The 13270-nt window shown below is 45.5% G+C and overlaps 1 protein-coding gene across 1 annotated transcript in view; it reads right to left on the bottom strand.

Annotated features, from left to right (window-relative positions):
• Positions 1-299: 299 nt before the first annotated feature.
• The window catches only part of Tmem65 (transmembrane protein 65), a 109985-nt gene continuing 97014 nt past the window's right edge, over positions 300-13270 (bottom strand). The window contains exon 4 of the mRNA XM_087558676.1: positions 300-435. Within this exon, the coding sequence (XP_087414802.1) occupies positions 383-435 (53 nt within the window). The 3' untranslated portion in view covers positions 300-382. The remainder of the gene's footprint in view (positions 436-13270) is intronic.

A 13270-nucleotide genomic window follows, 5' to 3' on the forward strand; every position in this document is an offset into this window, starting at 1 on the left:
TATATATGAGTTATATGTATAATATTGTATATACATATTCTTTGATATTTACCCATATAAGAAATGAAAACATATACTGTACAGATACAATATATTGTGTATATATTGTATATATGTATACAACACATTATATATATTGATTGATTGGTATTTACCCATATCACAAATTAAAACTAAAAAAATCAAATTACTATTCTAATTTAGCTAAAGCAACAATGGAAACTACTGTTACCTATTAATGTAAGTAACATGTTCTGAAAATACACACATACTTCCCATCACAAGACATCTAGGTGAGAAGAGTAGCATTATTTCACTTTTGGCAAAGTCCTGAAATGTTGGGCTCAACAGAAGACAGCCAGCTTCTTGTTTGCTTCTGTACTCACGATGTGGTCCGCAAGCTCATTTGGGTGAAGTTCATGAGGAAAATCCTTCCTGTTTAGACACATAGTTTGGAAAGGCTGGGATTAATGACTTCTCCAGTGAAGTATAGATCTTCTTTGATACACCATCTAACTATAGTAGGTTCTCAAACATTAGCATGGGATCTAAAACTGTTCACACGCAGAGAATGAACTTTCTGATCTTTGTTACCCTGTGGTCCACTGGTTCATCTCACATTTTAGATGGATCCTTTACTCACAGGAAGAGTTTTGTCAAATTAGTGATTATTCAGAAAATATTCATTCATTCAGTTCTGCAGGTCCTTCCAATGCTAGCAACAGTTCACCACACAATAACAAAGACAGCCGTACTTGTTTTAGAGCTTCAGTATGACCCTGTCATAGATACCACTTCCAAGTACCTACCCCAAATAATCAAAGTCAGCTAAATATAAAGATATCTCCATTTCCACACTCACTGCATATGAGTCTAAGTACGCCAGTTACAGATTCAGACCAGGTTCTCATCAATAAATAAATGGTTAAAGACAATGTACTGTGTGTGTGTGTGTGTGTGTGTGTGTGTGTGTGTGTGAGAGAGAGAGAGAGAGAGAGAGAGAGAGAGAGAGAGAGGTGGCAGAGTGAATCTGTGTATGTGCCATACATATATGGGTAGACAGACCAAATTGACTGACAGAAAGAGAGAAAGCTTAGTTTCACTTGTCTATAAAGAAAAATGAAATTATTTTTTTCCTTTGCAGTAAAATGGCTGGAACTGGAGGCATCATGCGAAGTGAAATAAGGCAGTCCCAGAAAGATAAGCAACCTCAGTGTGGAAGTTGAGAGGGGGGAGGGGTTGGCTATGAAATTTAAGGGGGCTATTAGGGATGTGGAATGGGAAGAGAAAGGGGACAATGGTGTATGAAGGCTTCATTAGAATGGTGGGTATGAATAGTTTGTTATAGGCACGATTGTTTGCATATGCTTGGCCCAGGGAGTAGCATTATTATTAGGTGTGACCTTGTTGGAGTGGGTGTGTCACTGTGGGCGTGGGCTTTAAGACCCTCATCCTCGCTCCCTGGAAGCCAGTCTTCTGTTTGCCTTTGGAACAAGATGTAGAGCTCTCAGCTCCTGCACCATGCCTGCCTGGATGCTGCCCTGCTCCCACTTTTTTTTTTTTTTTCCGGAGCTGGGGACCGAACCCAGGGCCTTAGCATTTGCTAGCCAAGCGCTCTACCACTGAGCTAAATCCCCAACCCACCTGCTCCCACTTTGATGATGATGGACTGAACCTCTGAACCTGTAAGCCAGTCCCAATTAAATGCTGTCCTTATAAGAGTTGCATTGGTCATGGTGTCTGTTCACAGCAGTAAAACCCAACTAAGAAAACAATTAAACTCCTTTATGTGATTAATAGACACTAGCTTGAAACATGTAGCACTTAAAATAGGTGTTAAGTTCGATTATTGAAAGATAAAGAAAATTCTTTTAGAAGGCAAAAAATATCCCATTTGTAAATACTCCCATTAATCTCAGGAACCTGCTCCTGTCTCCAGACTGTCTAGGCTCGGTGACAGATAAGAGATTCCAGGTTGTAATTTTCACTTGAAATTGCAGGTTTTGTCATTACAACAAACGCTGTCTGTAAGCTTCTTTGAAGTCACAGTTTCACTTCACATCTGAGAGGCTGTCTGCCAAATACTGGAGACTGGGTAACCAGTTTGTCAGTCATTTTCTTAAAGTAGAAAAGCAGTGCCTGGAGAACACTAGCCAGTGTAGCCATGACTCAGCCACACCACAGTGTCTCCACTCCACAACTGCCATGTTTACAGTACACAGAGAAGTATCTCATGGCCCTGTTTCCCCCTTCGTCCTATTTTGATATGCCACAAAGAGGTCAACTCAGGTTTTAATGAAATCCATACTTCCTTATTCTTTTCCTTTAAAGGTAAAAATTTTATTTTTTGAGGAGATTGTTACTGCATATTTCAGAGAAATATAGAAGCAAGCAAAAATATTCTTCCCTCATTAGGAGAAATTCGTATTTTGTTTGTTTGTTTTTGTTTTAAGGATGAGGTTGGTTTTCGAAAACAGTTTCTCTGTGTAGCCCTGGCTGTCCTTGAACTCGCTCTGTAGTCCAGGTTGACCTCTAACTCAGAGATCCCCCTGCCTCTGCCTCCCAGGTGCTGGGATTAATTAAGGCATGCATCACCACACCCAGCTATTAGGCTTCCTGAAGTAAAACAAGAATTATGTCTGTGGTAAAGATACCAGCTTCCAGGCAGGTTGGCACAACTGCCTTGATTTGTGCTGAGGTGACCATCTTATTAGTGTGCTGACATTAATGTAGAAAAATAAAAGCACTAAATGGAGAGAAAGATAAATCCTCCTGCCGGAAAAATACAATTAAATAGAAACCTCGATGATTTTAAACCAACAGCCATAACGGGCCTCTCAAAAGAAGTAAGGGTAGCCTCAATGTCTGGTTACCACAGTAACCATGTACCCACTAAGATTCCCCTTGAAGAACTATTATAAGATCACACTTGGGAGTCAATGACATTCAGGAGACACTTACCCCACATCCCATGCTAACCTTGACTGGGAAAACAGAGAAGAACCCCCACCCAGGTTCCCACCCAGGTCCCCACCAGGTCCCCACAGCATCCCAAAGCACCCTCCAGCACACACATGTCTTTTCTAGGCAGAATCCTTTTGGCGGGGTTGTTTATCTCTGCTCCCAGTTAATCCTTCCTGCCATCTACCAATAGACACATAAGCATTGATAGTCTGGGGCAGCCATTCCATGACTCTTCAAGATATAATAGCTCTTCAAGAACGCTATTACTTTTTCATTTCAAGATGACTGAAATTTCATTTCAATATTACATTTCATTTCAAGATGACTGATTTCTTTGAAAAGCTAATTATGGAAGCTCATAGAAACAAAATTTCAAAAGGTGTTTGGGGAACAGAGTGACTTGATAAATAATTATTTTTTCTTGCACTGAGCTCTTCAGGCACATAGAAGCCTTTATCCTACAATCCTCACTGCTGATTAGCGGCTCTTAAGAATCCTCGAGCTTTAGAGATCTGGGGGAGGAAGAGAGGGATGAGATTCACTTCGGGACGCAAGGTTCCTGGAGTGTCCCAGGAACACTAATCCAAAGTGTCCCAGTGGGGCTAGCAGAGTCGTTGCAGAGAACTCAGTGGTGTTTTGAGAAGACCTGAAGAGTGTCGGAAATGAATCTAGGGAACAGGCTGATCCACGTTTGGTGTAAGGTTGAAATTGAGACAATTTCACCACAGTGAAAATAGGTAAGCACAGCCAACCTCACCAGCTACCTGAGCCTCAAGAGCCACCAAGATGGCCTCCTCCATGACCTTAAGAAGTGAATCAAACCTGTACAAAAGGTACAGAAATTTCCCCCAGAGAAAGCCAAGTAGCCAGTCTCCACATAAATTAAACTGCCCCCCCCCAACCCGGTTCATCCCTTGGTGAGTTTTCTTGCTTTACCTTTAAGCTGGGCTTGTTTTATACGGAATTGGGAATAAGATAGCAATTATTGGTATAAAGCTATATCCAAAATTGTCTGGGAGATGAGAATCACACAAAAACAGTTATGAAGTCAATAAATGTGATGACTAAGAACACAGCTCATTCACTCTCTCTGTGGCATTAGAAAAGTTGTTTCAGGTTTCTAAGCTTTAGTGCCCCGCCCACCCCACCCCCCATCCCCGTATGGTAGGGGTGGCCTTAGTACCTCTCCCACAGGTTTGCTTTGGACAATAAATAAAATGCGGCCATACAAGTACATATATGACATTCAAAGCATCTAAACCAATTATGGCAACTGGTATTTTGTGGGTTTCCATGCCCACTGTTATCAGGGTCCATAAGTCTCAGTTTGGGGAACCTGAGGCTCAGAAGAGTGAGACAGGCTGGCTACCATCATGGGGAGCAGTGGGAATGTAGCTGAGGTCCAGGAACTTGGGGTCCACTGATGACAGACAGGGGCAGGAGAACAAAGATGTCCCTTTCTAGAGCCTGGTTCCAACAACACGCCACAGGGATCAGGTGTAGGACTGTAGAGGAAGCAGTGTGTGGGAACCTATAGGAGTGGTGGCACCAAAATCAGTAAACCACTTCAGTGACCCACCAGACTGGCCTGACACACCGTGTCACCAGGCTGACAGAAGGCATGTGACATTCCTAGACATCAGCATCATTCACTTCAGCCCCTGTCCCTGCCTCTCTGATCACATCACAGCTTACTGCGGTGGTTTGAATGAAAATGGCCCCATAGACTTTATATAGGCAGTGGTATTACTGGAGGCATGGCCTTGGTGGAGTGGGTGTGGCTTTGCGAGAGGAAGTGAAGGAGTTGGAGGGTGGGGCTTTGAGGTTTCAGAAGTTTCAGATGCTCAAGCCAGGTCCACTGTCTCATTCTCTTCCTCTCAATCCAGATGTAGAACTCTCAGTGTGCCACTATGCTTCTCTTCATGATGACAATGGACTAAACCTCTGAACCATAAGCCAGCCCCAGTTAAATGCTTTCTTTATAAGAGCTGCCATGATCATGACGTCTCTTCGCAGCAACGGAAACCGCAACTTAGAGAACTGTCTTCAGTGACAACAGCAATATACACACAAGGAAGCACACACACATCAGGTGTGTCAGTTACTCTTATACTACCATGGCCAAAATACCTGAGAGAGACACTTTAGGGTTCATTGCGGCTCTGCAGTCCACCATGGTAGAGAAGGAGGGTGACAGGAAAGGCTCCATGTGTGCCTAGCTGCTCTCCTGGACTCTACCATGAAGCAGTAAGTGAGGAACATAACCAGGAGAAGGCAGCAAGCCACTCCTTCCTACTCCAGGCCACCATCTCCACGGTCTGGTTTGCTTGCCAGCTGCCTGCTGCAAGGATCGCGGTGATGATGAGGACAAGGCTCTTCAGAGCCTCGCCTGGTTGGAATAAGACAACTTGAGAAGGAAGGCCAGGGATTTCCAGGACAGATGGTGTCATTGTCATGCCCCGTTGTCAAGGTCTGGAACACCTTCTGGCCTCCTGTCCATTGATTAAATGTGCTTTTAATTTTTGGTACCTCTTTGAGGTTCAAAGAAATTAACACACACACACACACACACACACACACACACACACACACGGTGAGAAAACCAGGCAAAATGACGATGGAAACAATGAATTAAGGTAATAAATTTCTAAGCAGTAAGGACATTCCTCCAGTGATGTAAAGACTTCTCACTAAACCTCACCTTCAGTATACCTGAGTCTTGAGACAAATGCATGCACAGCCCTGTAGCAAAAGCTTTATACAGAGGTCATCACATCGATAAAGTCGGAGGTAATGAGAGAGAGCTGAAAGCTCCAACTTCCCCTCGTGGCTCTGATCCACGCTTGCAGGCTCCAAATCATCCTTGCTCTCCTCTATGCACAGCCATCCTTTCCTCTTAGCATCTAGGGCAGCTTCCGGCTCAGCACCAGCATGGGAACAGGCTTGTATAGGCTCTTTCCCTACCTGCAGCCATTGCACAGGCTCAGGCTCCGTGTTGCCTCCCTTAACCATGACACTCAGCTAATAGAGCCAGTAGAGAACAGATCAACCGGTGGAGGGCAGAGCAGCAGAGTCAAGCAAAAGGAAGGTTCTGGGCTCTTTTAAAAGATTGGATTGTTAAGCCGTCAATATGTTAGCAGCTTCTAACATCACTTTCCAAACCCCACTCATCCATTACTGGGCGGGGGGTGGTGTTTCAGGCCAATATTTTCATCTAAGAGTCTATCAATTCCCTAGGCATTGTCCTTAACCAGCGCCATTTGACAACCCTCCTAATCCTTTCATATTGTAGGCACAGTACTTGGTAGAAAAAAAAAAAGCTAAACGTTTAAAAGTGATTATAACTGTGCGGTTTAGTACAATTATAAAATGAAATTTTGGCTTTGGAGTCCTAATTGGGAATAGATGTTGGGCTCCTGCTTGCTTTCTAATCACTTGGCTTTAATCACATTATTAACTCTCCTAAGTCTGTTTTGTCCTCTATAAAATGGGAGGATAATCCCCGTATCCCTTTATGTAAAAATTAAATAATAAAATATATATAAAGTATTTTCTCTAGTCGTTTTTAAGCACTTAATAATATACCAAATATATGTATATGCTCACGTGCGTGTGTGTGTGCGTGCATGCATGCATGTGTGCGTGCTTCCCATTAGGAACCATTATTTGGGGATATTGCATCATAGCCTCAGAAACTAGGATAACATGCATGCTTGACACACTATGAAAAGCTAGATCAGTGGATGGATGGATGGATGCACAGGCAGATGGTCTCCAGAACAGACAGGGGGAAAACGGACCTGGAAACCATGCCTTTGAAGCAGAAGGTGTGTCAAGGACAGCCCCGCAGAGATGTCCCTCTAAACTTCTGCAGCATTAGGTTCTGCCGGATTTTTGTCCTTAGTTCCCCGGGGTTTGCTCCTCAGCCACCATGTTTCAGCAGATTTCCTTCACAGAATTTTATTCTGAAAACCCTTCCCATGAAGATAGCACCAGATGTTTAAAGCGGCGTCACAAGGCTAAAACCATGATTGGTGTCCTCACTTAACAGACAGGTAGGGTGAGAGTCCGGGAGGCGTGGCTGTCTGTTCATCATGTGACCTAATGAAGGGGAAGAACTCAGGCCATGGGGGAGAAGCCGCTTCTCTAATCCAATAAAATTACTGGGACGGCAATATATAAGGTCTCTTAAAACACCCTTACTGCCACTCGGGGAGACTAAGATTATAATTTGTGAGTGTTTTTATCAGCCATCTTTTGGTGCAGAGAAGGGGACATATATTGACTTTACAACGAGACATCTGAGCTAACTCATGCCTCTGCCCCTGACTATCTATGCCTGCAGGCAAGGTACTTTATGTCTGATTTGTGGTTTTTGCAATAATTAGAAAAGTGAGATAATCTCTCTGAGTTATAGTTTTGCAATAATTATAAAACTAGGAGAATGTCCCATTTTCTTGCTTAATTGTGGTGATCCGGCAGTGTTTGGAAACCAGTCAGAATTCAATCAATAATAACCCCCACTGCCTGTTTCCACTTCAGAACAGTGAGAAACATCAAGCCGAAAAGTAAGAGCACAGACCTCAGGGCTGGACTGCCTGAGTTTAAATTCCAGCTTTGCCAGTTGTTGCTTGTGTGGTCTTGGGCAAATTGCTTAGCTTCTCCACATCAGCTCGCTCTCCTGTAAAATCTTTCGGATAACGAACAGAGGTATCTTCCTCACTGTGTTATTTTATGATCAAAGAATTAACATATGTCACACACTTAGGATGCCCACCTATGTCCTGGGGATTCCTGTTTCTGATAAACTTTCAGTCAGGAAGCAATGGCAGAAATCCTTTGTGAGGTCGACAGTGTTGGCCTCATTCAGGCGGGAAGCAAACGTGACTTTACCTTTCATCCCCTCCCTGCCGTTTAAGATTGCACCTGGGTCACTCTTGGATGAAAGCAAATCAACTAAATAGAAAAATTAAAACATCTGAAGAGTCCTTTGGGTCTGTGGCCAGGTGTGAAGTCCCGTGGCACACGGAGGACAGGCATAATGGGCAAGGCTACTTAATTTGCTCTATTGGAACAAGGCTGGGTGACACTGCCTGAACTCTGGTGGAAAGACGAGCAGACAGACCTGAGGATGCCCATAGATGGAAGGCGGAGGGGCTCCCAGTTGCTGACCAAGCTGAGAACTGTTAGACAGATGTATGTACCTATACAGGAAAGCAGTGAGCGGTAGTTCTGTGCTCATCTCAGGCCTACGACCCAAGGAAGACACAGCTAAACTACTGTGGCACCTCACCAACTACCATGACTGATGACACTTCAGTCACGAGCCTGAAGTATCGCCGTGGTTCCACTCAGCAACACGAGGGTCGTGTAGTGAGTTCGGGTAACTGTTGGCCACTAGAGCCAGACTGACCACATTCAGGTACTTGCGATCTTTGCGACATTAGTCACATGACAGAGACTCTGCTCCATCCCATCTCAGGGGTTTTGGTTGTTTTTAGTTGATATATTGCTTTGTTTTGTTTGTGGTACTGGGAGGTCCTTACATATGCCAATCAAGTGTTCGGCCGCTGAGTTACAGCCGCTGTGTCTTAGGGCTTCCATTGCTGTGAAGAGACACCATGAGCAAGGCAAGCCTTATAAAGAAAACATTTCATTGGGGCTGGCTTACAGTCGCAGAGGTTCAGTCCATCATCATCATCATGGCGGGAAGCATGGAAGCCTGCAGGCAGACATGGCGCTGCAAGCAGCCAGGAGAAGGTCTCTCCCCGTGCCCGGCAGAGCTTGCGCACAGGACCTGAAAGTCCACCCCCAAAGTGATGCACTTCCTCCAACGAGGCCACATCTCCTAATACTGCCCCTTCCCAAGAGCCAAGCAAATTTAAACTTCCACACCTCCCAGCTTCCCATGACAAACATCTAACATGCCTAATATCTTCAAAATTACGGAGGATCTCTAAAGTTTCGCTGTGTGTCCTTTCCGCCTATCATACTCAGGGACAGCCTGGAGTTTGGTTCAGAGCCGAGCACTGGCAAACCCCAGAGAGGCAAAAGTGATGACTCCAGAACTGGTCCCAGCTTGTCAAGTTCCGTGCTCACTGGAATGCAAAAAGAGATGACGTCAGTGAATATGGAGAGAGAAGTCAATGTGGCCTGAGCTGGATCAGCCCGAGTGTGCACGCTCCGTTAGCTCACTACCCACAAGTTCTATATCCATTAAAACAGTATTATGTTAGAAAACGCCACTGGGAGAGTAGCAAAGGACCCAACAGCAGCTTTGACGGCCATTCCAACCTCTGCTGGGAGATGCTAAATCGTCACAGACACGATATCCAGAATTTTACAGGGAGAATTCTAAGAAAACACAGAAAAACTTGGGGCTGGTTTTATGCCGGACGCTCAACCCAAAAGAGCCACTGCCTGCATAGTTCTTGTCTTTCCAGGTTGAGCTCTTCCATAATCCTCCTCACCGCTTGAAACTGCCTGCCTATTCATTGTTAAAGTTTGTCTTCCCCTGTATGAATACGAACCCCATGAAGCAAAGGACTTTCCCAGCTTATCTACCCCTCACGACATTTGCATTTGTTAAATATTTACCGAAGAGATAAGAGAGTGAAGGTTCTCCCAGCTCAAGGCAGCCCACGCACGAGAACAGCTCTGTGACCACATCTGAACGATCTACTACCAATAAAGAAAACAAAAAACAAAAAACAAAAAACAAAAACGCTAAGGGCTTCCATTAGCCTAATGCTGGGCAGTTTCCACAGAGGCGGCAAGTATCACGTGACCAGCCCCTCTCAGGTTTACTAAGTATTACTGTTTCAGCTTTACAGGTGAGGGAAAATCAAGCCTCAGAGACATCCAATAATATCTTCAAGATCACATGACAGGTAAATAGCGGGATTAAAACTCAGGGAGCGAAGCCCAAGATGGGTCTCTGGCCCGTGCGTAAGGAATGCTTTAAAGGGAAATGGCCTCCTTAACATCAATGAGTCCTGCTCATTTGAGTGCCTGCCCACCTAAGAGGGCATCTACATTATCCCTACTCTATAGTGGGCGTGGCCAATTCCTGGGCGGGGAAGCCACTCGGGAGGGAGCTGTGGGAATCATCAATACAAGACTCCAAACAAGTCCCAGCTCCTCTCATCCGGAACCTGCTTCTTCTCTCAAGCTCTCAAGCACGCGTCTGCTGCACTGTATGCTCTGAGATCAGGAAGAAAAAAAAAGAAGATGAAAGAAAAAAAAGATGAAAACAGTTGATGTCTGGTCACTTGGGTCCTGCCCTCCCCGTTTAGAAATCTGAATGTGAAAGACCCTTAGCTTTCACACAGTTTCCGGCTTACACTGCTGCCTTGATTTTCCCAAATCAGGTCCTCCTTGTAGAAATAGATAAGGATCATTGCATAACTTGAAAATACAGGAGAAGCCATTGGATTGGGATATTTAAGTGTAGCCTGTGAGTTTGTTCGCTCTTGTTTTAAAAATCAGAACTGCTCTTTACTTTCAGTCTATAGTTAGTTGCCCGTACATTGTAAGGTTGGGAATAGTCTAGAAAACCTCAAAGCTGTGTGTTTGGCAGAGGACGGAGCAAGCCTGGTAGATTTGGAGGCTTCTCAGCCAAAGGGCTGGAAGGTGCTAATTTAGCAGAACCCTCCCCTCCACCTGCCTGTCTGATTATTTATACTAACCAGGGAAGGGTGCCAAGTGCACCTCAGGTCCCAACGCAAAACCAAATGGATTTAATATCAAGGATCCTCACTTACGTGTGAGGAAAAGAGCTCACACTTGGGCTGGTGGGTTTCCCCTTATCCTCTTGAGGTCATTTAAGCCACACCATAAAGTCAGAGATGCTGGTGAGCCTGAGAGATGAGGTTTCAGATCTACAGAAAATCAAATTCCCACTGCCTTATGTCTCAGCCTTCTCGGCCTTTGATGGGAAGCCATCAGTGTGACCACTTGGCCATTTTGACACTTGAAAAATCTCAAGTAAGGCAGGAGTGTAGCATCTGCATTTCTCCACCACAGAGGAAAGAGCTTTCCTTCTTCCTCACACCAGCTCATCTCAGGCCTACGACCCAAGGAAGACACAGCTAAACTACTGTGGCACCTCACCAACTACCATGACTGATGACACTTCAGTCACGAGCCTGAAGTATCGCCGTGGTTCCACTCAGCAACACGAGGGTCGTGTAGTGAGTTCGGGTAACTGTTGGCCACTAGAGCCAGACTGACCACATTCAGGTACTTGCGATCTTTGCGACATTAGTCACATGACAGAGACTCTGCTCCATTCCATCTTGCACAAAGCCCACAGAGTGCTCGCATGATAGAGCCATGTCATGGGTGGGTTCCCTCAGAATTTAAACATTCCCTCCCAGGGACGGAGAGAGACTCTCGGAAGCCCAACAGAATGTTGTAAAACATATAATAATCATGTTTTATACTGAGGTACAGAAGCAGTTGCTAGGGGAGACAAGACTCTGGTGGAGCGATTGGTTGTCTGAAAGTTGCAAGGACTCCAGGAATGCAGCTTCTGTGAGTGGCCACCCATGCTGTGGTAGACTACACGGAGATACAACGCTCAAGTCACCCATGTAAACCCACTGGACTGGCATGAATGGTTTCTTTGGTTCACTGTCACTCTATCAATCGGGGATAAACAGAAATGGTCTCTCCAGGAAACATCACCCAACACTGTCATAAGGATGAAGACAGTGCCAGGCTACCCGTGTGAGAGCATGAGAAAGCTAAGACACGGTCACTGCATGCTGTGATAGCTGACTGTAGTCTTACTGGGGCACTTGGGGTTTTTGAGTCAGTCTCTGACTGTCTCACTCTTCGAGGTGAAGCACTAGGCTGTTCAGCTTTGGGTGAGTCAGCCTTTGCACAGCGCTGAGCCAGGCTGTCCTTCCAACGCTGACTGTTACAGGAGGAGCCAAGCCCTATCTCAGGGCTGTGTGAAGGAAGAACGCCTTGTCCATGGTTGAATTAAAGCAGACCCTGACTTTAGGGCAGGCAAACAATGGAAATACAGGGAGGCAAGTGCTCTGAGACAGTCTTCCAGCACTGCATACAGTGGGAGAGAAGCCATTTACACCTCACCTTCCCTCCCCATACAGAGAATGATCAATGACTTGTTCAGAGGAAGCAGGCTTTCTTTACCAGGGCACGATGCATCTGCATTAGGGAGATTAAAGCTCGTTCCTCATCAACTTAATGAGTGTGGTGTCCGAGGGCCGGGAAGGCAAAGGGGAGACGGAAGCTGATACCTGCATCCCAGCCCCCCGCTCTGCCACCCATCACCTCTGTGACCTTGGGAAAGCTGCTTGGTTCTCTAGCTCTGTGACCTTGTCTATCCATGGAGATAATGATTTTCGCTCTGCCAGCTACTGTTGAGTGTCAAATGAGACACTGCCATGTGCACTGCTGTGCATGTGGTGCCAGACTGAGAGGAAGCAGACAGTACAATGACCACAAGTCTGCCCTTCCCTTCCTTGGTGGGTTAGTATGTCTAGGTGCACAGAGCTTCTTGTTGTTGCTGCTGTTATTCTTTGGGGGGTGGGGGTGGGGATACTAATTACACGTTTCTCCCTTCCTTTCTCCCTTCAATGACCGCTTATACCCCTCTTTGCTCTCTTTCAAATTCATGACCTTTTTTCATTGTTACAGACAAGTATACATGCATATGTATGTATATTCCGAAATACATAAATAAAACTTGTTCAATCTGTATTATGTTCCTCGCATATATATGTTTGCTAAACCATCATAATCCCTAACTACATTCTAAATACTTCTCCTTACCCACAGATAATTATAGTCCCCACCCCTCGTTAAGGAAACTTACCTCTGCAACAGACAGAAATTATTATAGAAAACCATAGGCAAGAAAAACGCAGAGTTGGGGAGTCCAGTTCCAAAGGATACATCTACATGTGTGCTTAGGCATGATTGAGGAATAATGGGTAGAAAGATTGTAAGAGACACCCGCGGATCCCGGCCCGCAGCAGCTCTCTGCTCCCAGACCCGGTGAGAGAGAGACCCAACCGCCTGGTCAGGTGGGCACTCCTGAGGCTGCAGAGCGGAAGAGACCACCAACACTGCTCACCCCTGCCCACATCCCTGGCCCAAGAGGAAACTGTATAAGGCCTCTGGGCTCCCGTGGGGGAGGGCCCAGGAGCGGCAGGACCCCTGCCACAGACACCGCCGGACCCTGAAGGAAACAGACCGGATAAACAGTTCTCTGCACCCAAATCCCGTGGGAGGGAGAGCTAAACCTTCAGAGAGGCAGACAGGCCTGGGAAAC

This window comes from Rattus norvegicus, chromosome 7, assembly GCF_021556685.1.
Source record: "Rattus norvegicus strain SHRSP/BbbUtx chromosome 7, alternate assembly SHRSP_T2T, whole genome shotgun sequence".
Classification (NCBI taxonomy): domain Eukaryota; kingdom Metazoa; phylum Chordata; class Mammalia; order Rodentia; family Muridae; genus Rattus; species Rattus norvegicus.